This window comes from Nycticebus coucang, chromosome 2 (assembly GCF_027406575.1).
Source record: "Nycticebus coucang isolate mNycCou1 chromosome 2, mNycCou1.pri, whole genome shotgun sequence".
NCBI lineage: Eukaryota > Metazoa > Chordata > Mammalia > Primates > Lorisidae > Nycticebus > Nycticebus coucang.
The window spans coordinates 144,315,434-144,341,648 of NC_069781.1; the positions used below are offsets into that span (position 1 = coordinate 144,315,434).

The following is a 26,215-nucleotide window of genomic DNA, read 5'->3' on the forward strand; positions in this document are numbered from 1 at the left end:
CTTTCTTTCTTTTTTTTAAGACAAAGTCTCATTGTGTTACCCTGGGTAGAGTGCTATGGCATCATCACAGCTCAATCAACCTCAATCTTTTGGGCTTCAGCAATCCTTCTGCCTCAGCCTCCCAAGTAGCTAGGACCGCAAGTGCCCACAATGCCCAGCTAGTTTTTCTATTTTTAGTAGAGATGGGGTCTTGCTCTTGCTCAGGCTGGTCTTGAACTCCTGAGCTCAAGCATTCCACCTGCCTTGGCCTCCCAAAATGGTGGGATTATAGGTGTGAGACACCACATCTGGCCTCAAATGCTTAACTTTTGCAGCGTAAACATCAAACATGGCTAATATTTTCAAACTGGAGAAGATCAACTAAACATATAAAACTTTTGCAAAGAAGTATAACAAAGATAAACTTGTGGATCTGCTAATTATTTAACTCTAAGAACTTGATGAACTCATATTACACTTAAGGAAAAAAAAAAAAAAGGAAGCATTTGCCCAAACACAGCTATACACAAAAAGAGTTATGTCTGAGGGTACCCTTGGCCTGCACTACAAGTGCCTGTGTTCAGACAGGATGTGCGGGGCAGAAAGGTGGCTGCTGGGTCAGCTCGGTGCCCACCACAGCACTGCTGCCAAGCCCATCAACAGCAGCCCTGAAAGTTACCTAAATTAAGGCCCCAGTAGAAAGTCGCACATTTCCCTTCTTGGTATGATTTTGTCAAAAGGATCCGGGACTACTGTGCGTCAGTAAACGAACATCTGGCACAGCCCTCAGTGCTAGAAGGATGTGTGTCTGTGTGTGTACCTGTGTGTATCGCATGTGTCTGTGTACAAGAACGTTTTATCTCCATGTATCTGCAAGTGACTGTCTGTGTGCATGTAGCTGTGCAGACGTGTGTATCTGCATGTGTGTGTGTGTTTTCATGTGTGTGCCTCGTGTCCACACACCTGTTTCAGGAACTTTCCAGTAGGAAGCACCAAGGTCAGGGTGATGCTCAGAAGAGGGAACTCAGTTCCCCAGAGGCTCCTAAGCTCTGCTCACACTGTGGGAGGCCCCTGAAAGCATCACACCTGCAATGCTGCACCACTGGTAAACTCTGTCCACCTCTGATTGGGGCATGTGGGGAATAAGAAGGAGTAAAAGGAGCTGAAGACAGGGAACAGCAGACTGGTAGCGCCTGAGCAGCACCATGGGCCAGCATGCTCACCGGTTGGTGGAGCCATTGTAGCAGTAGTTGGGCAGGAAGTCATAGTTGAGCTCCCAGAAGACATGGAGGGTGATTCTCCCGTAGGGTGCAGATACGTTGTGGTTAGCCTCCCGGAACATGGCGTCAAAGCTGTCCAGGGTCAGATACCGGCTCAACAGCTTATGGGTCATGCGGTTGATTTCTAAGAGGCCATCCAGCTCCTGTGGGAACACAAAGACAGGGTGTGTGGACAGTTCTGGGCGAGGCAGGAACCAGGCGCCTCCACCTGATTCACCCCTCAGGTCTCCAGGTCTTAGCGGGGGCTGCACCAAGGTGGCTGCCAGCAAGGGTGAGCTGTGGCAGCGACATGAGCTTGCCTCTCACTGTGCCCTCTACACAGCCCTCAAAGTGCCCCTTCCATTCTGTGGTCACCCCACTGGGTCACTGCCCTTTCTCTGCTGCAATCACCTCCAGCCATCCACAAGAGCACAGTCTACATGCTGCCTCCCAGCACACCATTCAAGCCTGCCTCCACCCCTTGCAGCACAGCACAGCCTGCCACAGCAAGTCCCAGCTGAATCAGCTCTCCCTGGGGGTTATGTAAAAGCACAGGCAGAGGGCTACACATCTTGGCTCATTCCTGTAATCCCAGCACTCTGGGAAGCCGAGGCAGGTAGATTAACTGAGCTCAGGAGTTCAAGACCAGGCTGAACAAGAGACCCTGTCTCTGCTAAAAAAGGAAAAACTAGCCTGGCATTATGGCAGATGCCTGTAGTCCCAGCTACTTGGAAGGCTGAGGCAAGAGGATCTCTTGAGCACAAGAGATTGAGGTTGCTGTGAGCTATGACACCATAGCACTCTACCAAGGGTGACAAAGTGGGACTCCAACTCAAAGGAGAAAAAAAAAGCACAGGTGGATGCAGAGCTGGCAAGCACATTCTCCAAGGGCCCCAGAAATGCTCATACTGACTGCCTCATTTGCACTGTCCAAGGCAGCAGCCAGTGCCAGACTCCAATTCAGTATGAAGAGCCAGTATGTCACGTCTCTCTCAGTAACACCATTGTAAGGAGGATGCACCGAATTGGTAATTTGGGAAAATACAAGGTTAAATAAAAGATATTATTAAAAATAATTTCACCTACTGCTTTTTCCTATTCTTCTTTTTTTGAGACAAAGTCTCACTTGGTTATCCTCAGTAGATAAGAGTGCCATGGCATCACAGCTCACAGCAACCTTTAACTCTTGGGCTCAAGCGATTCTCTTGCCTCAGCCTCCTGAGTACCTGGGACTACAGGGGCCTGCCACAACGCCAGCTATTTTTAGAGATGGGGGTCTCACTCTGGCTCAGGCTGGTCTCAAACCTGTGAGCTCTGGCAATCCGCCCCATCTCAGCCTCCCAAGTGCTAGGATGATTTTTCCTATTCTAACATGACTATAAGTAAATTTCGAAATTGCATTACAAAGCAATTGAATGGTATAGTGTAGTTCAAAGCCTCTACCAACAATTTTAATCTAAATCGTATTTAGCCAATAACAGGTAAACCACCAAGGTGTCATGCCAAGTTATGCTTGCAAAGAAAAGCAGCCGTGGGTCTGAGTCCCTGCCTGTCTGATCTAGGGAAGGACCCAAAGACCCTCTTGTTCCCTGGCAGAGAGGTGTTCACAAACACCATGCCCACCGTCCTCAGTGCGGGTCCCCCTGAGGCCCTCCCATTCTGGCTGAAGCTCATTCCACAGCAAAGAACTATCTTCCTTGAGTCCTTCCACTTTCATGACTGTCTGTCTGCAGCCTTTATTCTCAAAAGATCTGTTTGGCCAGCTCCCAAGCCTCGCTTCACACTTCCTTTCCTTGGCTCTGGCAAAGGGCTGAGGAAAACTGGATCTTCTTTTCCTGACAGCTCTGCTCAGACAGCCAAAGGGATTTTTCTTCTCTTCTATCAGAAGTATCTCTTCTGATACTTTTACTGCAATCTCTTGGTATAGGCCAGTTTGGGTCGGTTTTCCCAGGTATGTGATATATGCTTATAAAACACACTTTCAAGTTTTGTTGAAAAATAAATGTAATCTTTATTCCCCTCAGTTGTTTGGGTTTTCTTCTTTAGGGACCTCTATGATGTGCGTGAGGTGATGGGTCTCTGTTTTCTGCCTTTGACATCACTTCTTCTCAAGTTCTTTTTTCCTCTGACTTCTTCTTGATTTAAAACGTTTTCCTCCTTGGATTTTATTTCTCCTAAGTCATCATCCATTATGTTCTTTTTACTGTAGTCTTCATTTTTGAGACAACCTCTTTTCTTTAGTTTTTAGTTCTTTCATCAGCCCCATCATCTTTTCTTTTGGAAACTCTCTTTCCAGGCGCAGTGGCTCACACCTGTAATCCCAGCACTGTGGGAGGCCAAGGCAGGTGGATCCCTTGAGCTCAAATTCAAGACCAACCTAACTCTTGAGTGAGATCTTGTCTCTACCAAAAAAGAGAAAAACTAGCTGGGCATCGTAGAGGATGCCTATAGTCCCAGCTACTCTGGAGACTGAGACAAGAGGATCACTTGAAACCAGGAGTTTGAGGTTGCTGTGAGCTAGGCTGATGGCCCAGCATTCCTGTCTCAATAAAATCAAAAAACAAACACAAAAACTTTATTTTCTCCAATCACCTTATTTCCAGATTTTTCAAAATTCTGAGTTATATTGTTCTTCCACAGAAACTACCACTTTTTGAATTTCTTTTAGCTCATTTTGAAAGATGAAAGTTACAGTTTCCTACATTTCAGGGCCATCTTTCTCATGTGCTCTTGCTAACTGCAAGAATCATGTGCATTTTAACAGGATTGGGGCCACGATCCTCATCTATGGCTTGACTGCTAAGTGAAAAAAGCTCTTTCTCACTGTTGGGGAGGAAGGGCCAGCCAGGGCCAAGAGTAACAACACCTGCTACCTCCTGGCTCGTCTCTCCTGCCCCACCCCCTGGCTCGCTCTGCCTGCCTTCTCCCTCCCCCATCACCCCTAACCACATCAGCCCACATGCTGTCCCTGGCAGCTTCTCCCACATGCACCTCTGTCTCAGAAGAGGATCTTACTTCACTTGAATCTCGAGTTCATGGAACCTCTGTTCTAGCCCCACCAAACTTGACCTCACCTCAAGCATCCTTGAAGAGCTCTGCAGAAGCCATCCTCTGCAGCCCCCACTTGGCAGCAAGAGGCAAAGCCATCAGCCTGGGCTCCCTGAGTTCAGTGGGGCCAAGAGGTGGACAACACAGCCAAGTAATAAAATGGCTGCCCCGGGTGCTCTGACATGGACAAAAGTGAACAGGGTAAATCCTGCTGCTATACTTCCCAGTGGAAATGGACATGCGGCCATTTATCCCAGTAACCAGTCCGTTTTGGGGTTACTGGACACCAGGTCTCAACTGAGATTAATTCATTATGACTCAAAGACACTGTGGTCCAGGGTGAGGGGAGGCCTGGTGGGTCCACAGAGCTGTAGCCTGAGTCCCCCCTACTCCCCCAAGGGACCAGCGAGGTCTCAGACAGGCTTCTGCAAACCTCTCTCCCATCTCCTGCGACACTCCAGTCATGTCAGCTTTCTTCACTAGCTCCCATGCCTCTTAAGCTCCTTTCTGCTTCCTCAAGTCTTACTTTTCTATTCCTCAGCTCAGACGTTTTCTAATGTCTTATATTTCTTTCTGTTCCTTAATCCTATCTTCTCTGTATTCAAACTGCCATAAACTCTTCAAAAAACATTATGTTCCCTGCATAGAATACCTATTTCAAACTTTTCTTGTGGATTCTAATTCTCTGAAGAAATTTTCCCTTTCATTATGTCTTTCACCCATCGTTTCTCCAGCTTCTTGGGCAGATTAATCACAATTACTGTAAGTCCTTGTGTGCTAACCCAGTATCACCAAAGAGATGTCTCTATTGTTGCTTTTTGCTCTTGCATGTGGTCACAGGATCTTGCCATTACATTAATATTTTTTTTTTTTTAAAGACACGGGGTCTCACCCTGTCTTCCAGGCTGGAGTACAGTAGCTCACAACAGCCTAACAACCCCTTAGCTCAAGTGATCCTCCTGCCTCAGCCTCCCAAAGTGCTGGTATGACAGGCATATACCACTGTGCCCAGCCTTGTCTATTGATTTTAAGTTGAGTGTTAAGCAACGCATATTCAGGGAACTATGGAAGCTCTCAAAGAAGTCATTGTCACCGAGCACACCCTGCCTCTGATCAGGGTGGAGCAGAGTCTAGGCTGGGCTGTAGTTCCAAAGACCCTGTCTAACTCCAATTTGACCACCAGGAAGCTTTCATTTCAGAGTCCAGTGAGTCTCTGACCCTCAGCATGGAGAGACTGTGGGAATGCTGTTCTGGATTTGGGGATCCTACCATGTACCTCTTCAGCCTGATTTTCTGTACCTCACCAGAATCTGGCAGAGTCCTCTAGTGCAACCTGGGTACCCGGTCTGCAGCGTGGTCACTGGAGGCCTCACAACCACCCAAAGCTCTGTGCCTTTTCTGTCCCCTCAGCAGGGCCGTCAGCCTGGGCTGCACTGGGATTCCCAGCCTCTGATGCTTGTGAAAATCAACTAAACCCTAAGCTCACTGCTGAGAGGTCTGCCCTCTCTGGAACTGCAGTTCCCTAGGGTGCTTTACAGACTTGCAGTTCCTTTTTTTCGAGACAGAGTCTGTTGCCCTTGGTAGAGTGCCATGGCATCATAGCTCATAGCAACCTCAAACTCTTAGGCTTAAGTGATTCTCTTGCCTCAGCCTCCCAAGTACAGGCGCCCACAATACACCTAGCTATTTTTTTGTTGCGGTTGTCATTGTTTAGCAGGCCCGGGCCAGGTTCAAACCCACCAACCTCGGTGCATGTGTCCTACCCACTGAGTCAGACTTGTAGTTCTAAAGGGGCTTCCGCACTGTAATTTCTGTGTTTTATTCAGCTTTCTAGTTGTCCTCCACAGGACAGCTGCAAACCACTTCAAGTACCTACTTCAAGTCGCAGGTCAGGGTCACACGGAGCTAGGGTCACACAACCCCTGAGAGACCTCCTGTTCTTCACCCCCGCCAAGAGGGCTGGTCACACCAGCAGTGGGACTCTGCTCTCACCCATTTAAGCGCTCGATTCTGCTCAATTCCTCTGACTTTTATCTTTTGCTTTAGGAAAAAGTCCACACTGTTTTAGTTATGACTGATAACACAGTCTAACATCTGGTTTTCCACTGTTATCCTTGTCAAATTCAGGGTAGCACTTGATAATCTTGATGATTTATTTTATAAAACAAACTTCAGAATTATTTTACCAAATTCTATAAAGTATTTAAAAATCTAGCAGTGCTCAAATCAGATCTATGGACTAATTGCGGGGACCAATCTTTACTATTCCATTTAAGAAAATGCTTTTTTCCTAATTTACTCAATACACTTAATTTGCATCAACTTTGTAGATTGCTTTGCATAAACTTTATCACATCAGGTTGATTTCCAAAAATACACATTTTTTGAGGTTATTATGATAAAAAGTTGAAAAAATGTTTACCTACTAGCTAATTACTATTAATTGCTATTAAGTAGTGTGATGTCTTTTGCTGCAGTTTATTTGATACTGGGATTATTTATTCTTTCAAGTCTATCAACAATTTTGAATACTATGGGCTCAAAGGAGTAGGGCGCCGGCCCCATATATGGAAGGTGGTGGGTTCAAACCCAGCCCCGGACAAAAACTGCAAAAAAAAAAAATTACTAAAAAGTGAGATAGAAAAAAAACAGACTCAAGATAAGTCAAGTTCAATTAGTGAACATCTTTTGTTATCTGTACAAGAATTGGACCAACCATGAGTTCACTTTACCAATAAGGACACAAGTAAAATTAGTTCTGGTACTTACAACTATTGATGTTAGGTCTTCACTTTCAAATCTTCCAATTGCCAGTTCCAGGGACTTATACATGGCTGCTGAGACCCACTGGGTGATGAGACGGTTGAGGTCTATGGATCTGCCCAGGAGCTGGGGGCAGGAAGAGGAAGGGACACAGGGGAAGTGTGAACACAAAAGTCGAACAAGTGAAAAAAACAAAAACATTCTATTTCAAAAGACAAAATTTAACTGTAGGACATTATGATAGAAATTTAAACAATTTAAGTGAAATGATATGTGTATGTATGTGTATGTATAATAATGATACTTAAGTATTTACCCTACTTTCCTGGAGCTAAAATTCTACAAGTGTCATTTGCACTGAATTTATACCTAAATCTGGGGACAGAACCTTGAGCTTCCCCAGGGCCCTGGAGCATGTGGGTCTATCTCCATAATGACACCTAACACATGGTGTGGCTTGGACATGTCTAATTTTGCATAGTATAATTCCCTCAACATTTGCATGTCAGCAAAATATTTGATGTCACTTTTGCATATGAGACTTAGTTTAGCAGGATACAGAATCCTGGGCTGAAAACTGTTTTCTTTAAGAAGGTTAAAGCCAATGTACACCCTCTTCTGGCTTGAAAAGTTTCAGCTGAAAAGTCAGCCGTCATCCTGATTTTTTCCTTTTGTAAGTAAGACTTCTCTTACATCTGGCTGCTTGCAGAATTTTATCATTCATATTGACTTTGGCAAAGTTAATTATAATGTGCCTAGTAGATGCTTTGCTTGGATTGAGTCATCCTGGGGTTTTGAAGCTACTATCTGAATTTCTGTGCAATGCTTGGGAAATTCTCTTCTGTGATGTCTTGAAGTAGAGCTTTAGTGCCTTTGGGACCATCCTCTTCTTCAGGAATCCCTGTAATTCAAATGTTTGATCTTTTGGAGGTATCCCATAACTCTCTCAGGGAATATTCTGGTTTTGTTCTCTTTTTTTCCCCCTGCCTCTTTGAATGATTGGGTTAGTTCAAAAGCCTTGTTTTTGGTTTCTGAAATTCTTTTTTCTCCATGTTCTAAATTTCTTGAGACAATTTTGAACTAATCTTTGGATCTCCTTTTCCATCTTCTCCTCAATTTCATTCATCTAATTTGCCATCCATATTCTCAATTCTGTTTCTCACATTTCAGCAATCTCTGTATCAATGGTAATTTCTACTGTCTCTCTTGTAACTTCTTGTGGGAGTTGATCTGCTTTGATTTTTCATGTTGCCAGGATTCTTCTGCTGGTTCCTTCCCATGTGTATTTTCAGATTATTTTTTATATTAATTATACTTTTTTATCTCAAACATTAGGTTACCCCTTAATAGCTACTGAGAGTTAATCTAATTTGGGACCCTTAGGCAGTAGCCTAGAAACCTTTTTGCAACTAAAACCGCAACCCCCTTTTGGGGATGCAGCATAAGTCTCTGAGGGCCAACTTAGCTTGTTCCAGTTTGGGTCAGATAGCGCTGCAGAGGCCTCTAGGTAAGGGTCCTAGGCTGGGGGAGTCTCCCATATAGCACGAACTGATTCTGTCCTGGTTTCAGCCCATTCTCCATCCAATTTAAAGGAGCTGTGGTATGTCTTTTCTTGTTTTTCTTTTTTTTTGAGTCACTTTTGCCGCCCTCGGTAGAGTGATGTGGCATCACAGCTCACAGCAACCTCTAACTCTTTCGTTCAAGTGATTCTCTTGCCTCAGCCTCCCAAGTACCTGGGAAAACAGGTGCCCAGCACAACGCCTGGCTATTTTTAAAGATGGAGTCTCACTCTAGCTCAGGCTGATCTTAAACCTGTGAGCTCAGGCGATCTACCTGCCATGGTCTCTCAGAGTGCTAGGATTATAGATGTGAGCCACCGTGCCTGGCCTGGCTGCCATATTTCTCTGGAGTCCCTCCTATAAAAGATTCAAACAACTGCCACCACCCACTGTCTACAGCTGGAGGAGGGGTATCTGCAGATAGACCAAGTTCCTGCCCCCATGAAGCCCAACTCTCCCTCGCACAAACTAACTTGCTGCCCCCTAGCAGCAACAGCTGGAGGACAGGAATCCACCAACAGTTGAAACTTTTCCCACTTCTGTGGTGTGAACACCCCTTGCACAAACAAGTTCAGAAAAGCTGCAGTCTTCTCCCTGGAGTCCTAGCTGTGAGCTGGACAAAATGCAACTGTCATCTGTGGCTGGGAGGAGATTCCTGCACTTTCCCAAAGCAGGTCGCCTGAGACTAGGCCTATGTCTCTCCAAGGTGAACAGAGGGAAGCTCAATGTTGCTGGGCACAGACACCGGGCAGGGCCTCTCCAGAGGGTAGGCAAAAGGTCCTCTCTAACAGGAAGGAGAGCCAGGAGGGACCACGCCATGCCAGAGTTACTGCTGCAGAGACATACCTACTTTGTGTCTTTAAGCCCAGGATTTACAGATACATAGGAGAAAACCAGCCTGTTGCTTCCAGCTGGTGAGTGCTACTCACCTTCATCCTTTTCTTGCTCTGGTTTCTGGATTCCTGGAGGGGGCCGACCCCTCTGGCCACACCTACTCCAGGAGCCCATGCAGGGCAGGTGCAAAATGCTCAGGTCCACACTGTGTTTGAGGTTATCCACTAGAAACTATGTGTCTTTAAAAGCTTAACATGTCACGAGGACACAATACTTGTTACAACCTGGGCAGCCCCTAGGCAGCCATGAGAGAACCCCAGCACAACCACTGTGCCCTGTAGCTAGCAGCCTGGGCTGACCAACGCACCTGCACGTGCCTCTGCTTCAGCAGCGTCTCATAGCGGTTAGAAGGCGGCAGGTGGATCGTGGCTCCTTGATTCTTGCACTCCGATCGTAACCGTTTATCGAGAAGCAAACTAGCACAGAAGAGAGATGGACATTCTGCACATACTGTACGTTTTAACAAAAGCATCAGACTGAACTATCTGAGACTTCCTATCAAAATCACAGATACTCACCTTCCTGCCATGACCTTGTAATAGGCAAATATCTGGTCTGCCAGCTTATAAACAAATTGGTCAAAACACAGATTCACCTGAGGAACAGATAGTGCATGTTAGAGTTTGAGCTCTTAAACCAATTAACACAACTTGAAAATCACAATCTTTTGCTAAGGCCACTAACAGAGGCTCCTATTAGAAGAAAGAAACTAGAAACTACCCTACTCGCCACCAACACCACATTAAATAAGTTATGGTGTGGCCAAGAGGGAGTGACCACCAAACAGCCATCGGGAACTACACCAGAACTCATCTCACCAAGGAGGAAACACGCAAGGGGACACGAAAACGTCCCCCCACTGTGTATTCCAGGGTCCCCTTGCCAAGGCAGCAGTGCCTCTCAGAGGAGCCCTTCCTGGGCCCCTCTCCTAGAGGAGGGCAGGCTGCTCTGGTTGTAAGGCTGGTCAGCAGATGCCCAAGCCCCAGACCCATCTTCACAGCCTGTGCTGCCTGTGCTCTGAAGGAGGAGCAATTCTTCAACACCCAGAAGAAAAGGAAACGGACAGAAGAGGTGCTGGGCGCTCACCTCAGCCTCGATCTCGTCATAGAGGAACTGCTTGCTGAACCTGGTGAGAGCGTAGTGGGCGCTGTCATTGTACAGGTCCAGGGGGTAGAGGACGTACCTGCAGGGGCGGCCATGTCACCACCAGCTCCCTCCAGAGTCAGTGCCCAACAGCTTCCAACTCCGCAAAAAATTCAACTCTCAGTTTTCCTCTCTCAGGCAAGGAACATCTATTTTCACTTCCAACACCAAACGGTGCCCCTGCCAAGAGCCCCTGGTGGCTGCAAATGGGCCCCCATCACACCTGTCAAGTCGGAGAAATGCTCGAGAATCCCATGGGAAGGTCACACTCACTCAAAGGCCATGTACAAGGCTGCAGAGTGAGGTGGCTCACGCCTGTAATCTCAGCACTCTGGGTGGGCCAATCACTTGAGCTCAGGAGTTTAAGACCAGCCTGAGCAAGAGGGAGACCCTGTCTCTACTAAAAACAGAAAAACTAGCCAGGCATTGTGGCCAACGCCTATAGTCCCAGCTACTTGGGAGCCTGAGGCAAGAGAATTTCTTGAGCCCAAGAGTCACTGAGTTATCTTCTTATTTTAACAAAGAACTTTCTGCCTTAAACAGCTGAGCATGGCACATCCAGCACTGGGCCTGCACCCTAAAGCTCATCTTCCCCAGCTCAGATCTGGACAAAACAGTGTCCAGAGGCCTCAGGAGGCAACAGAAAGAACAGTAGGGCAGCCGCATGTGCAGGTGGGGCCAGGACGCCCACCTGGAGTTGCCGCTCTGGCTCCCTCTCTTCACATTGGCCTTCCTGCCACAGGTCGGGCTGTCCAGAGGCTCTGCCCACATCAACAGCACAGCCACTGCACACAGAGTGGAAGGCTACATCCTGGTTGTGCCTTTGTGCTACAAGGGACCTGTGAGGACTGGCGCACAGAGCACAGGCACTCCCACTGGCTAAGCTTAGAAAGACCACTGGGCTGCTCCCCAACTGTTCCCCACAAGATACTCCCCTTTCAATTGCTTTCTCTTCCATGGACTTCATAGTTTGGAAGACTGACCCCTTCACCCGGGCTCAGAGTCCTACCCACCAAACAAAGCTGTTCAATCAATATTTCCTATCCTAATTTCATCTGGCTCAGAGGCTGTGCCACACAGTACGCCATGCCAGTGGGGCCCTGTGCACTGCCTCATCTCTCCTCAAAGGCCTGGAGAAGGCCCAGACTTGCCACAGTCCTGCCCTAGGCCTGCCCACACCTGGGCAAGGCAAAAGCCTACCCACTGTAGTATGTGAGCTCCTCCCACTCTCCAAAGCTCCCTCCTTCACACCCCACAGAGAACCCCCAGCCACCAGGAATGCAGAGCCCCAGGACCCTCACTCCATCATCGAGGCTTCCTTAGTCTCCAGAATGTGATCCGTTAAGATCCAGGGCATGGACATCTCAATGGGGAACTGGATCCTCCGGCCCATGGTCAGCTCCAGGAAGAACTCACGGAACCACAGCTGGGAGAGGTCACAGCACTGCTGCAGTGTTTCTTGGAAGATTAAAGCAACACAACACCAGGTCACCTTCCATAGGCAGGGAAAAATCCAGCAGAGTCCACACAAAAAGGGCCACATGCTGCGTGCTCATGCCTCTGCCTGGGGCCATGCAGTAAGGATATGAGCAAGGCGGGGTTGCCAGAGCCTCATCAGGGACAAGACTATCGGGTGTGGCTTTAGGCGAAGCCACCTGGGCCTGCGCATTCTGAGTGTCCAGCTAACAGTCAGGCCTATGGGGCCTCATCAGCCTTCTGAGCCTCTTGGCAGGACTGGGGGGAGGTGCTCTTTTGAAAAAGGGAAGTAAAAACAGGATGGCTGTACTTGTGCTCTGGGTAAAAGCCCACGTCTGGGATGTAGCACCACACATGGGATGTTGAGCTGATGCAAAAATAGAGACAGTTATTTAAAAACAAAACAACAACCAAAAAAAAAACCTCCTCACTCTCATAGGGTTAACAGCAAAGCTATTCACTCCCACACCTGCAGCAGCCAGGATGGGAAGCTTCTGCCCTGTGCAGAGGTGGGCACAAAGGCAAAGGTGGAGGGTATAGGAGGACACGCAAACACCCTGGGGGCAGAAGGCACACCTACCAGGTCCGTACTACCCAGGAAGAGGCTTGCCTGCTCAAGGACACCTGCCACCTCTCCCATGTGGGGCGGTTCTGATCCTCATCAATGCCTGGGTCTCAATCCAAGCAACACAATATATTCACTTATGTTTCTGGGCCTGTGTAGATGGGGAAGACCCTGTCCATGTCGCAGGGCCAGCCCCAGCAAGGCCACCACAGCAGGACATGTCACCATCTAGGCGCACCAGGGATGGGGCAGGGCGGTCAGGCAGGTGGAAGCTGTCTGGGTGGTGTTAGTGGTATTAGGACATGCTGGGCCGGGCACTGGTCAGCAGTATCTCTTACCACTGAAATTTATCAAGTGGGTGTAGAAGAATGACTCTCGATGAAACTTTTCTATGTCCAGTATTGTGGGCCCCTCAAGGCTACTTCTCAGGGTTTTCTTGGAACCACTTTTGTCTGCAATGAGGGACTCTAGCATGGTTCTCACCATGTAAAGCTGGATTATCCAAGGAAACATTTGTAGGGGAGAAAATATACACGGTGCATTAGTTACGCCAAACTCAGGGAGACTGTGGGAGCAGGAAGCCTCGCTGAGCCTGGCAGTGCAGGCTCCCCGCAGGATCTGGGCACCCATCTCAGTGGCCCAGGAGCTGCTGACTGGGGGAAGGAACAACTTGCAGCACAGTGTACCTCCAAGCCACAAACGTCAACAAGAACAACAAGTGATGTCTTACCACCAAAGGTTAAAAGAGGCGGGTAGGCGTACGACTGCCTCAGAAACGTGTTTACCACATGCAAGAGCCTTTCCATGCCCAGAGCCTTGAGCTGCCGGAGCAGCTCAGCAGAGCTCAAGGACTCGGCCATGGTGCGCACCAGGTAGAGCTAGACGTGGACAGACAGGGGAGAGCGGAGAGAGCCGTTAGTAACAGGACACACATGCCTGGGCAGGGACATGGGACAAATGCACGGACAAGGAAGGGAGGCGTCCAGCACCCTCCACCGGCCTGGGACCATTGTCCACAGAGGGGCCAGACCCTGACACCCAGACTTTCGAGGGGTTTCCAGCAAAGCCAGCAACATGATTAGCTGACAACTTCCTACACGACTGGCAGGAGAGATCATAAAGCCTCCAGAGAGATGAGCAAGTGCAGGTCCCAGCTCAGGAGGGGACAAGTAGTAGAAAGCATCAAATCAGGCGAGAATCAGCGCAGGGTGCTCAGGAAAGGCCTGACCGTGCCGGGGGAGACAGTGGTGGCAGGTTAAAACCGTGACACACGAAAGCAATGTTTTATAATCTGCCAGCATTTTCTCTTTGGGAATGATTACTTGCAGACTCAACATAAAAATTATAAGCACACATTTAAACACCCATTGGGAAACACAGAACTCGTGGATGCAAATGAACATGCCAGAGAATCCAGGGTGCCTCAGCTAACTCACTCGGGCAGGGAGAAGAAGCAGTGTAAAACCCACAGATCCCAGCAGCTAGGGGACATCACTTTATTCCTGGCCTTGTAGGGTGTTAGGGCCCCCCAGATCACCCCTCCCAGGAATGGAGCCAGGATAAGGCATGAGGACGAGAACCTGTGTGCTGGAGGGTCCCACGGCACGTCGTGGCACTTTGATGTCAAAGCCGCTCTTGGGGTCCTTCTCACCCCGCAGTGCTGGGTCGTTGAAAGGCTCATGCCCCGTCTCCCAGTCACACACAGTCTTCCTGATGGCCTGCAGGACACTGGACAGCCCCAGGGAGTCATCAGTAAGGCAGGGAGCTACATCCCCGGGGGCTTTTATAATCAGAGTCCTCACCTAACTAGCAGGTTCTCAGAATGGCCACCTCACACATACAAGAGCCTCTGGGGCAGGGGAGCAACAAGACAACAGCATTGTTTTCTTAAGAATGTCACTGAGTCTCAGAAGATGTGACCGAGCTACATTTTGCACCAATTAGCCTGAAGTGATGTTTTATTTTCTGAATGCTCAGAACATTAAGGTGACCTCCACCCCCACTCAGAGCAGAGCAGAATGCCTCACTTGCCAGGGGCTAGGCATTTGCCACCCAACAGGAGCAGGAAGTAGCCCACGTGGCCAAGGAGACGGGGTGTGTATCTCAGCTCACTCACAACGTGATCCTATCACCACATACAGAGCCTGCACCATACAGAGCCCACAAGAGCCACATGCAGACCACAGCAGGACCAGCCCAGCCTGATCACCTCCAGGGACCGTTCTGGCTAAAATCCAAGTAACTGAGATGACACTACACATTCTAAGGGCTCTGTGGCGGGGGTCTGTTCCTTGTCAAACCTGGTATCCCTCAAATGAACCCCATCTGCAGAGACAACCCCTCCAAAGCCAGGCATGCCCCTGGGTCGCCTGCATGAACACTGCAGCGTGTGTGAGGGTGTGCATGAAGTGGTAGGGAGCAAGACTCAAGAATGAACATGGCACAGAAGCCCTCATGACTTGAGAATGAAACCCCATGTAAGCCCTTGTGGTGACAAAAATCAAACTGGAAAGCATCACAGTATAAAATGCTGTTGATAGGCTGGGCATGGTGGCTCACACCTGTAATCCTGGCACTCTCGGCAGTGAGGATAGTGTATTACTTGAACTCAGGAATTTGAGACCAGCCTGAGCAAGAACAAGACCCCATCTCTACTGAAAATAGACAAACTACCCAGCCATTGTGGTGGGCACCTGTAGTCTCAGCTACTCAGGAGGGTGAGGCAGGAGGATCACTTGAGCCCAAGAGTTTGAGGGTGCTGTGAGCTATGATGCCACAGCACTCTACCCAGGGTGACAGAGTGAGACTGTCTCAAAAAAAGAAAGCTACTGATGCTCAAAAATCATAGCATGCTGGGTGATGAACATGTCAACTAAAACCAGGAAGATAAAGGCCATATATCTGTGAATGCCTGTAAGCTAATTTACACAGATGCCCTCGAAAAGCAACTTGATCTAAAGGATCAACAATAGTTTAAGAGTGTTACTCGATTTCTGTAGTATCTACACCAATTTTGACAGATTTGTAGGACAAGGCAGAAGGGATGAAAGCAAAAACATAAAGAGGACACACTTTGAGAGGTGATGATGTGCAGGGCTATGTGTACCTAAGGGGCTGGTGATCACACCCAAGAGGCAGGTTTTGATTCACTGTCTCTAGGCTCCTTAGTCCCTCTGTCTGGTCAATACCTGGACTCACTGCATTAACAATGTAAGGAAATTCACCAAAGCAGAGCTGGAGATGAAGATGAATGAAATGGACCTGTGTAAAAAACTGTGACGCTCCTGTCAATGGAACCCAGGTTCATCCCAGGCCTTTAAGACGTGGCAGGCAGGGGGCTCACACAGAAGGCTGACCTCTGGATGACGTTCTTCTTCTTCTTAATGGCCTGCCGCAGTGGCTCCCTGAGGGTCACCTGTGCAAAGTCCTGCAGCGCGGCGTAGACAGTGTGCCGGATGGCGTGGTTGAACACGCTCTCCATCCTGCCCATCAATACCTGCAGGCCCTTGATCATGGCTACCACCTGCAGGGAACAAGGCAAGGGGGACCCTTTCAGGAGTAGAAGGAGAGACACACCACCCCTCTTGTAGCTGCCCCCGTCCTCCACCCCTGGCCTTCTTCCCCAGAGGAGGCTCTGTGCACCTGGAGGGCAGGGGCACATCTGACTCTAAACACTTCTACATCCACACAGAAATGAAGAAAAACAGATTCAGAAAATACAATATTAACTAGAAAAGAAAACAAGTTACAAGACTCTGTAGCCCAATCACACTTGCTATACAATAATGGCACACTCAACTAATATGTATAGGAAAAAAAATGAGAAGATTTCATTTGAACACAATTACAGGACAAAGAGCTTCCAGAGTCATTCATGTGACAGAAAAGTGGTACCAGTGGCTCATTACTTTCCTGCTTCCAGTCAGTAATTCTGGTAATGTAATTGTGCTTTATCACTTTCTGAAGCACATTAACCAGACATGACGGTTACTATAGCACAAGTTTTCTTATTGCTTTTTCAGTTTCTAATCATTTCTGCAGCCAACTTTCCTACAGCTGTGAGAAGCTCAAGACTCTCTTAAGACAGCAAGTGAAACAGCAAGACGAATTTATCACAAATCTGCCTGGTACACTGATACATGATGTCAAGGACACAGCAGCAACACATTTAACAGCAGAAGGAAAATACGAAGTTTTTACTGTGGCATTTTTGTTCTTTTTTTTTTTGGCCATGAAACTATTCTATTTGTAGCAGCTTATGCAGGTGCAGCCAGACACAAAGCTTCAGGACAAATTGTACAAACTTTACAATGTGGGATTTGAATTTAAAATAAGAAGCATAAAATCTACACAAAACTGATAAAAATCAAGCACAGATATCAGGACTGAAACTTATAACCCATGTGTGAAAGGGAGTCTTGTTTCCTTTCAAGTGCTTTATTCTGCTATGGGACAGTTGAAATGAAGATGTAAAGCTTTGTGGTTAGTTTAAATTATACACTCTGTAGATACTATACCAATTTTAAAAGTTACATATAGACCTCAGTTCATCTGGATTGATCAGACACTCTAGCTGGATTGCTGGGAACAAGTCAGGCAGCTGTGGAAGGACCCGCCTGTGCAGTCTGTCTGCAGAGTCTACTGATGGGCACCCTGCACTCCAGGTCCGTGATGGCTGCTGCTCTCTTCATCAGAACTATCGTTATAGGCTTCACGCCTCTGGCCACCTCCTGAGCCTCGAGTGCTATCAAAATTTTGAAGCTCTACGTCCTCTATTTCTCCAATTACATTAGGAACTTCTGGTCTAGATGGCAGAAGATCTTCTAGTTCAGAAAGCTTATCTGGGTTGATCCAGTTGTTTTCAGGAAACTGCACATCAAACTTTATGTAAAGATCACCTTTCTCAAAGGGATTACGATATTGCGGCATTCCCTCACCTTGAACTACACGAACACATCCTAGTTCAATTACTTTGGCAGGGGGGTATTTAACCACAATCTGACATCCATCAAGATGCTTAAAAGTGAACTGAAATCCACAGAGAGCTTCAACAAGTCCTATTTTGTATGTCATGTGCAAGTCATTCTCATCTCTCTGAAACATCTCATGTTCCTTCTCTTGTAGCAAAAGAACAATGCCTCCTGGTTCCACTCCTGGGGCCTGGTCTGCTTCCCCAGTGAATGTAATTCTCTGCCCATGCTTCATGCCTTTGTCTACATGAACTTCAAGAATCTTGACTTCTTTAATCACCTTCTTCCCTTCACATTTTTTTACAGTGGTCCTTTTCATTAATTACCTCTCCTTCTCCATTACAATCAGAGCACACAGACTGCATCTGCTGTACCATTCCTGGAGCCAGCTGTCTGATCATGATGCGGACACCTCAACCTCGACAAGCATTGCACTTCTGAACAGCTCCAGACTTTCCACCTTGCCCACTGCACGCACTGCAGAGCACATTCTTGCTGAGCTGTAGTTTGGTTGTCTTGCCATTGTACAGATCTTCTAAAGATACTTTGAGTGGATGCATCATGTCTTCTCCTCTTCTCCTGCTATTTCGACTTCTATTCTGATTGCCCATGAAGCCAAACAATCCCCCACCAAAAATGTGAGAGAATATATCATCCATGCCACCACCTCCACCACTACCTTCCCGGAGACTTTGTTCTCCATATCTGTCATGTAACTCCCGCTTCTCAGGATTTGATAGTACTTTATATGCAAAACTTATCTCTTTAAATATGTCTCCAGCATTTGGGTTCTTATCAGGATGGTATTCCTTGGCTAACTTTCTGTATGCCTTCTTCAGCTCGTTCTTGCTGGCGCCGGGCGGGACGCCCAGGACGTTGTACAGCTTCATGTCAGCCACGTTTGCCATGGTGGCAGCTGGGCAGCACGCGGGGAGGGAAACAGTGGAGCCGGGCCTACAAGCGGCGTTGGGAGCAGCGCAGGACGAGGTCTTGTTCTTTTTTTTTTTTTTTTGGAGACAAGATCTCACTCTGTTGTCCAGGCTTGAGAGCAGCAGCATTATTGCGGCTCACAGCAGCCTCAAACTTCAGGGCTCAAGTGATCCTCTAGTCTCAGCCTCCCAGGTTGCCAGGAGGACAGGCACATGCTACCACACCAGCTGACATATTTTCTAAAAAGAACTTTGTACTTATGATTAATAGGCATAGAAAAATCTTTAAAATTGTTCTCTGCAGCCGGGCATTGTGGCAGGCACCTGTAGTCCTAGCTACAAGGGAAGCTGAGGCAAGTGAATCGCTTGAGCCCAAGAGTTTGAAGTTGCTGTGAGCTGTGATGTTACAGCACTCTACTAAGGGTGACAAGTGAGACTCTGACTAAAAAAAAAAAAAAAAAACTGTCCTCCAACATCTTCTTTGTTTGAGACAGAGCCCCAACCTGTCACCCTGGGTAGAGTGCCATAGCATCACAGCTCACAGCAACCTCCAACTCCTGGGCTCAAGCAATTCTCCTGCCTCAGCCTCCCAAGTAGCTGGGACTACAGGCACCCGCCACAATGCCTGGCTATTTTTTGGTTGCAGCCGTCATTGTTGTTTGGCGGGCCCAGGCTGGATTTGAACCCACGAGCTCAGGTGTATGTGGCTGGCGCCCTACCCGCTTGAGCCACAGGTGCCAAGCCTATTCTCCAACATCTTAAAATGGTTTTCAGTCCTAACAATTTTAGGTTTTTTATTTCAAAATTTTTGACAGATTAAAAGCTAAGGCAGCATCTCCCCAGGAAATTCTTATATAATCTGTTGATCTGAAAATTAATTAGTAGGAACACAAGGGGTGCCTCTATCACCTTCCTGCATGATTCAAACCTGCATGTTCTTGGCTATGGTTACCCTGGCACTAGGAAGAACAGATCTGGTTTGTGTCTGGCAGCGCGCTGGCACCCAGGCGGGAATGCAGGGGTGTCACCACAGCTCACAGTAGCCTCACACTCCTGGGCTTGAGGGAGCCTCTAGCCTCAGTCCCCAAGAATGCTGGGACATAGGAGTGAGCCAACCCATCTGGCTTTCTGACATTTAGACTCATGGTCTACATGCAGCTAGGATAAAAAAGGAAAATAAAGGGTGGAGCCTGTGGCTCAGTGAGTAGGGCGCCAGCCTCATATACAGAGGATGGTAGGTTTGAACCCAGCCCAAACTGCAACAAAAAAATAGCTGGGCATTGTGGTGGGCGCCTGTAGTCCCAGCTACTCAGGAGCTGAGGCAAGAGAATTGCCTAAGCCCAGGAGTTAGAGGTTGCTGTGAGCTGTGATGCCACAGCACTCTACCGAGGGTGACAAGGTGAGACTCTGTCTCTAAAAAATAAATAAATAAATAAAATAAAATAAAAATTTTTAAACTAAGAAAAGGCAAAAACCTGGAAGAGATGCACTAAACTGTTCCAAAAAGCAAGTGCGAAAAGACTATCTGAATGAAAATGAAGAGTACTACATATTCAAATTCACATCAGAAAGCCAGAGGGCTGAGATGACCATTAATCACAAATTTATAAGAACAGCAAAATAAACCTCCTAAAAACAGAAATGAAAGGTAGCGCCTCCCCGCTTCTCTGTCTTTCTCTTCCTCCCTCCTATCCTTCCTTTTCTTTCTTCTTTCTTTCCTTTCTTTTCTTCCTTCCTCGAGAAAGTAAAACAAATTCTCTTTCTCTAAAACTACCTTATTCCTGGCATAAGAATTCCTTTTCCAGGGGGGGAAGCAGAAAGAGAGAGGGAGGGAGTGGGGTGGGGCCTTGGTGTGTGTCACACTTTATGGGGGCAAGACATGATTGCAAGAGGGACTTTACCTAACAATTGCAATCAGTGTAACTGGCTTATTGTACCCTCAATGAATCCCCAACAATAAAAAAAAAAGAAAACAAACAAAAAAAAAAAAAAAAAAAAAGAATTCCTTTTCCAGCCCGAGTCATGAGCTTCTCCTGAGTCCCCACTCTTTCAAGAAGGAAGGAAATATGTAAAAGCAAAACTGGGGCGGCACGTGTGGCTCAGTGAGTAGGGTGCTGGCCCCATATACTGAAGGTGGCAGATTCAAACCCGGCCCCAGCCAAACCACAACAAAAAAATAGCCAGGTGTTGTGGCAGGCGCCTGTAGTCCCAGCTACTTGGGAGGCTGAGGCAAGAGAATCACCTAAGTCCAGGAGTTGGAGGTTGCTGTGAGCTGTGTGACGCCAAGGCACTCTACCCAGGACAATAAAGTGAGACTCTGTCTCTAAAATAAATAAATAAATAAAAGCAAAACTTAATCAAACCAGAAACAACCATATGATCAAGGATGCTCAACATAGACAAAGCCATTTAATAAATGAATAAATAATAAAATCAACAATGCCCAGAAAGATTATCAAGAAAAATAAAGGCAAGGCATGATTACCTGGATTCAGAATGAAAACTAAGCAGGAGGGGAGCAGGGAGATAGAAGGGTATGCTCTCACTTCACAGTACATTGTTAAGAAGTAGGCATACCTCTTGGGGGCAGGACACAATTATAGGAAGGACTGTACCTTAAAAATGCAAACATTGTAATCTTATTCTTTGTACCCTCAAATTAACCTGAAACAATAAAAAAAAAATTAAAAAATAAGACATTCTGATAGTTTACAGATATTAGGAGATTATGAGAATTTACTACCACAGGACAGACATACAGATCAATGGAAGGAAATTAAGAACTCAGAAATGGGCTCAGTGCCCATAGCTCAGTGGTTAGGGTTTTGGCCACACACACTGGGGCTGGCAGGTATGAACCTGGCCCAGGCCTGCTAAACAACAATGACAACTGCAACAACAACACACAAAAAAATAGCCAGGCACTGTGGCAGGTGCCTGTAGTCCCACCTACTTGGGAGGCTGAGGCAAGAGAATCACTTAAGCCCAAGTGTTTGAGGTTGCTGTGAGCTGTGATGTCACAGTACTCTACTGAGGGCAACAAAGTGACTCTATCTCAAAAAATAAAATAAAATAAAATAAAAATTCTGGACACCAAGGATCAGGTGAGCTGCCCCTGTCAGGAACATGTTGCAGGTGTTGTCACACATCAATGCTAAGAGAAAGAAGTACTCCCCATGCAACTCCACGAACAGGAGACATCTAGAAGTTTGCACCTTGCTCTTCCTGAACACCACCAATGCACTTCCTGCCTGTGCTGACTTTTCACTGTAATAAAGCATAACCTTGACTGTAACAACTAATGAATCCAACCATTATATCACATCATGGAGCTTGAGAGAGGTCTTCAGGACACTTAAGATATCATTTCCTCACACTATGTAAATGAATCATACATTTAAATTAAGAGTTGAAACAATAAAACTCTTAGAAGAGGAATAAATCCTCATCACTAGGGTAGGCAATGGTTTCTTACACATGATATAAAATGCATAAGCATGTACATCGGACATCATCAAAATTAAAAGCTTTTGTGTTTCTTTTCTTTGTTTTTTTTTTTTGGTAGAGACAGAGTCTCACTTTATCGCCCTGGGTAGAGTGCCATGGCGTCACAACTCACAGCAACCTCCAACTCCTGGGCTTAGGGAATATCTGGCTCTTGCCTCAGCCTCCCAAGTAGCTGGGACTATAGGCGCCTGCCACAATGCCTGGCTATTTTTTTGTTGCAGGTTGGCTGGGGCTGGATTTGAATCCACCACCCTCGGCCCCACAGGGACTGGCACCCTACCCATTCAGCCAAAGGCACTGCCCAAAAGCTTTTGTGTTTCAAAAGACCCCATAGGAAAAGTAAAGGTTCCTTCCCAAAAGCAAAGTTATCTGCTCCTGAACCTAATGGCTGGGGATTTTCAAGTTTTTGAAACCAATGGGGATGAAAGCAGAAGTCAACATCAAGTCTACCACACTTCAAAATGTCATTGATATTCTGTTCCAGTTCTAAAGATAAAAAAAAAAAACGAGGAAGGGCCAAGACGGCAGACTAGAGACTTGTCTTCACCAGCTGCTCCTGGTAAGATTGCGGGAGCAGATTCCAGCCGCCTCTCACTGGATATGCATGCCCAGAAACATCATTCCAGGAGCACAATGAGACAGCAGGGGACTCCAGGAGCTGAGGTGGTCAGAAGAAGTGGAAGACAGGCACAGGTGGGTATCTGGGTGCATGCAGAGACCGGCTGGCACTCTGGTGGAGGGCTGGAGACGGGGAAGGTCTGTTCTGCTTTTTCTGCACTTGGGAGCTTGCCGGAACAGCCTTGGGAAGGATTGAGCCAGCAAGTGAACTTGAACGGCACCTGGCAGCCAGGTTTCAACCTCTGTGTGGGTTTGAAGTCAGGGATGGCTTGGCTACAAACTGGCTGCCGCATGCAAACAGACCTCAGGGTCTGTTGTACCTGGCTCTGGTGTGCCTATGAATCTCAGTCAGCCACCATGGGAGAGTTGGGCAAATGGGCACCCAAATGCAGACCCCTTATGGCCAAGGGGCACTGTTTGAAAGGTCAAGGTCTGTCTCCCAAGAGGTCTGGCAGGAGCTTCAGGCTCCCAACCCCGCGGAGGTTGAATGCTGGCAAAGCAACCAAACCTCAATGGAGGTAAAATACATCAGGAAGCTGGGGCTGGTCTCCATGGCAACTAGACAGTGGCTTTCTGCCCCCACAGCAGAATCAGAGGGTATGCTTTGAGTCTCCTAACCCTGAAGCACCAGCTGGTGTCCAGGCAATATATATTGTATTAATTTTTTTCCATTTTGTTTTGTTGGGTTTTATTTTCCGTTTCTATTTTCTTCAATATTGAGGTTTCTATCTTTGTTAAGGTTTTTCTGCCTTTTTCCTTTGTGTCTTCTCTGTTTCTCTTCTCATTTCTTTAGTTTTGTAGCCATTTCTACTTTTTTCATCTTTCCCTCATAAATTTCTCTCAAACAACAACCAACTATGATAACATATATATATTAATGAGAGTACTTCTGGTAGGTCAATAATGTAAAGTCATTTTTTTTTGTTATATTAGTACGAAACTATGAAGTGGTAGAAGATAAACTTAATTTGCATTAATTGACCTAAAATATAAATAGATTCTGAGCACAAAAAAAAGAAACAAGACAACCCAGAATGGGAGAAGATACTGACAATCACATGTCTGATAAGGAACTGGTATTTAGAACACACAAACTCAATAATAAAAAGACAACCTAATTTAAAAATAGGCACAAGATCTGAACAGACATTTCTCCAAAGAATACATACTCTTGGCCAAAAAACACATAGTAAAATGCAGATCAAACCACAATGAGACACCACTCCACATTCATCAGAATGGCCAGAATCAGAAAGACAAGCTAGCACAAGTCATGAGGATGTGGGCACTGGAACTCTCATTTACTACTGGGAAGAATGTAAAGATACTGCCATTCTGGAAAACTGTCACCTAGTTCACTTAAACATAATGTCACCAAATGAAATAGCAGATCCACTTCTAGCTATACAGTCAAAACAAATGAAAATACTCATCCACACAAAAACCTGAATGCAAACATTCATAGCAACATTATTCACAATATTGAAAAGGTGAAAATAAGCTGGAGGCAGTGGCTCATGCCTGTAATCCTAGCATTCTGGGAGGCCAAGGTGGGTGGACTGCCTGAGCTCAGAAGTTCAAGACTAGCCAGAGCCGGGCCTTGGTGTGTGTCACACTTTATGGGGGCAAGACATGATTGCAAGAGGGACTTTACCTAGCAATTGCAATCAGTGTAACCTGGCTTATTGTACCCTCAATGAATCCCCAACAATAAAAAAAAAAAAGTTTAATTAAAAAAAAAAAAAGACTAGCCAGAGCCAGAGCCAGACCTTGTCTCTAAAAATAGCCAGGCACTGTGGCAGGTGCCTGTATCCCCAGATACTTGGGAGGTTGAGGCAAGAGAATTGCTTGAGCCCAGGAGTTTGAGGTTGCGGTGAGCTGTGACACCATGGAATTCTACCAAGGGTGACAAAATGACACTCTTTCTCAAAAAAGCCCAAAAAAGGTGGAAATAGTCCAAATGTCCATCAACTGACAGATGGACACATGAAATGTGACGTATCGGGTGGTGCCTGTGGCTCAGTGAGTAGGGCGCCGGCCCCAGCCACACTGCAACAAAAAAATAGCTGGGCATTGTGGCGGGCTACCTGGGAGGCTGAGGCAAGAAAATCGCCTAAGCCCAAGAGCTGGAGGTTGCTGTGAGATGTGATGCCACTGCACTCTACCAAGGGTGACTAAGTGAGACTCTGTCTCGAAACAAAAAAAAAAAGAAAAGAAAGAAATGTGACATATCCATGCAATGGAATATTACTCAGAAATAAACAGAACACAACACCGATGCCTGTGTGGACCCTGAAAATTATTATCATTATAAGTGAAAGGGAACAGCCACAAAGGGCTGCCTGCCGTATGATCCATGTACATGAAGTGCCCGAAACAGGCAAATGCACAGATTCAGGGTCAACTGTAGATTGGAGGTCGCCTAGGGTTGGAGGACGGGAAGAATGTGGGTAACTGCAAATGCATTTCCCTTTTCCTTTTTTTAATATATATATATATTTTTTTTTGCTTTTCTAAAGTACATTCTTTTTTTTTTTTTTTTATTGTTGGGGATTCATTGAGGGTACAATAAGCCAGTTTACGCTCATTGCATTTGTTAGGTAAAGTCCCTCTTACAATCATGTCTTGCCCCCAGAAAGTGTGGCACACACCAAGGCCCCACCCCATCCCTCCCTCCCTCTCTCTGCTTTTCCTTCCCCACCACATGAACTTAATTGTCATTAATTGTCCTCATATCAAAATTGAGTACATAGGATTCATGCTTCTCCATTCTTGTGATGCTTTACTAAAAATGATGTCTTCCACTTCCATTCAGGTTAATACAAAGGCTGTAAAGTCTCCATTATTATTAATGGCGGAATAGTATTCCATAGTGTACATATTCCACAGCTTGTTAATCCATTCCTGGGTTGGTGGGCATTTAGGCTGTTTCCACATTTTGGCGATTGTAAATTGAGCTGCAATAAACAGTCTAGTACAAGTGTCCTTATGATAAAAGGAATTTTTTCCTTCTGGGTAAATGCCCAGTAATGGGATTGCAGGATCAAATGGGAGGTCTAGCTTGAGTGCTTTGAGGTTTCTCCATACTTCCTTCCAGAAAGGTTGTACTAGCTTGCAGTCCCACCAGCAGTGTAAAAGTGTTCCCTTCTCTCCACATCCACGCCAGCATCTGCAGTTTTGAGATTTTGTGATATGGGCCATTCTCACTGGGGTTAGATGGTATCTCAGGATGGTTTTGATTTGCATTTCTGTAATATATAGGGATGATGAACATTTTTTCACGTTTATTAGCCATTCGTCTATCTTCTTTAGAGAAGGTTCTATTCATGTCTCTTGCCCATTGATATATGGGATTGTTGGCTTTTTTCATGTGGATTGAGTTCTCTATAGATCCTAGTTATCAAGCTGTTGTCTGATTGAAAATATGCAAATATCCTTTCCCATTGGGTAGGTTGTCTCTTTGCTTTGGTTGTTGTCTCCTTAGCTGTACAGAAACTTTTCAGTT

General features: G+C 46.4%; 1 protein-coding gene across 1 annotated transcript in view; it reads right to left on the reverse strand.

Moving 5' to 3' along the window:
- CYFIP1 (cytoplasmic FMR1 interacting protein 1) overlaps positions 1-26,215 on the reverse strand; it is a 139,247-nt gene that overhangs the window by 23,912 nt on the left and 89,120 nt on the right. The window contains 10 exon segments of the mRNA XM_053582044.1: positions 1,203-1,402; positions 7,056-7,175; positions 9,810-9,918; positions 10,021-10,097; positions 10,589-10,685; positions 11,947-12,103; positions 13,025-13,306; positions 13,309-13,564; positions 14,267-14,414; positions 16,043-16,209. Coding sequence (XP_053438019.1) covers positions 1,203-1,402; positions 7,056-7,175; positions 9,810-9,918; positions 10,021-10,097; positions 10,589-10,685; positions 11,947-12,103; positions 13,025-13,306; positions 13,309-13,564; positions 14,267-14,414; positions 16,043-16,209 — 1,613 coding nt within the window.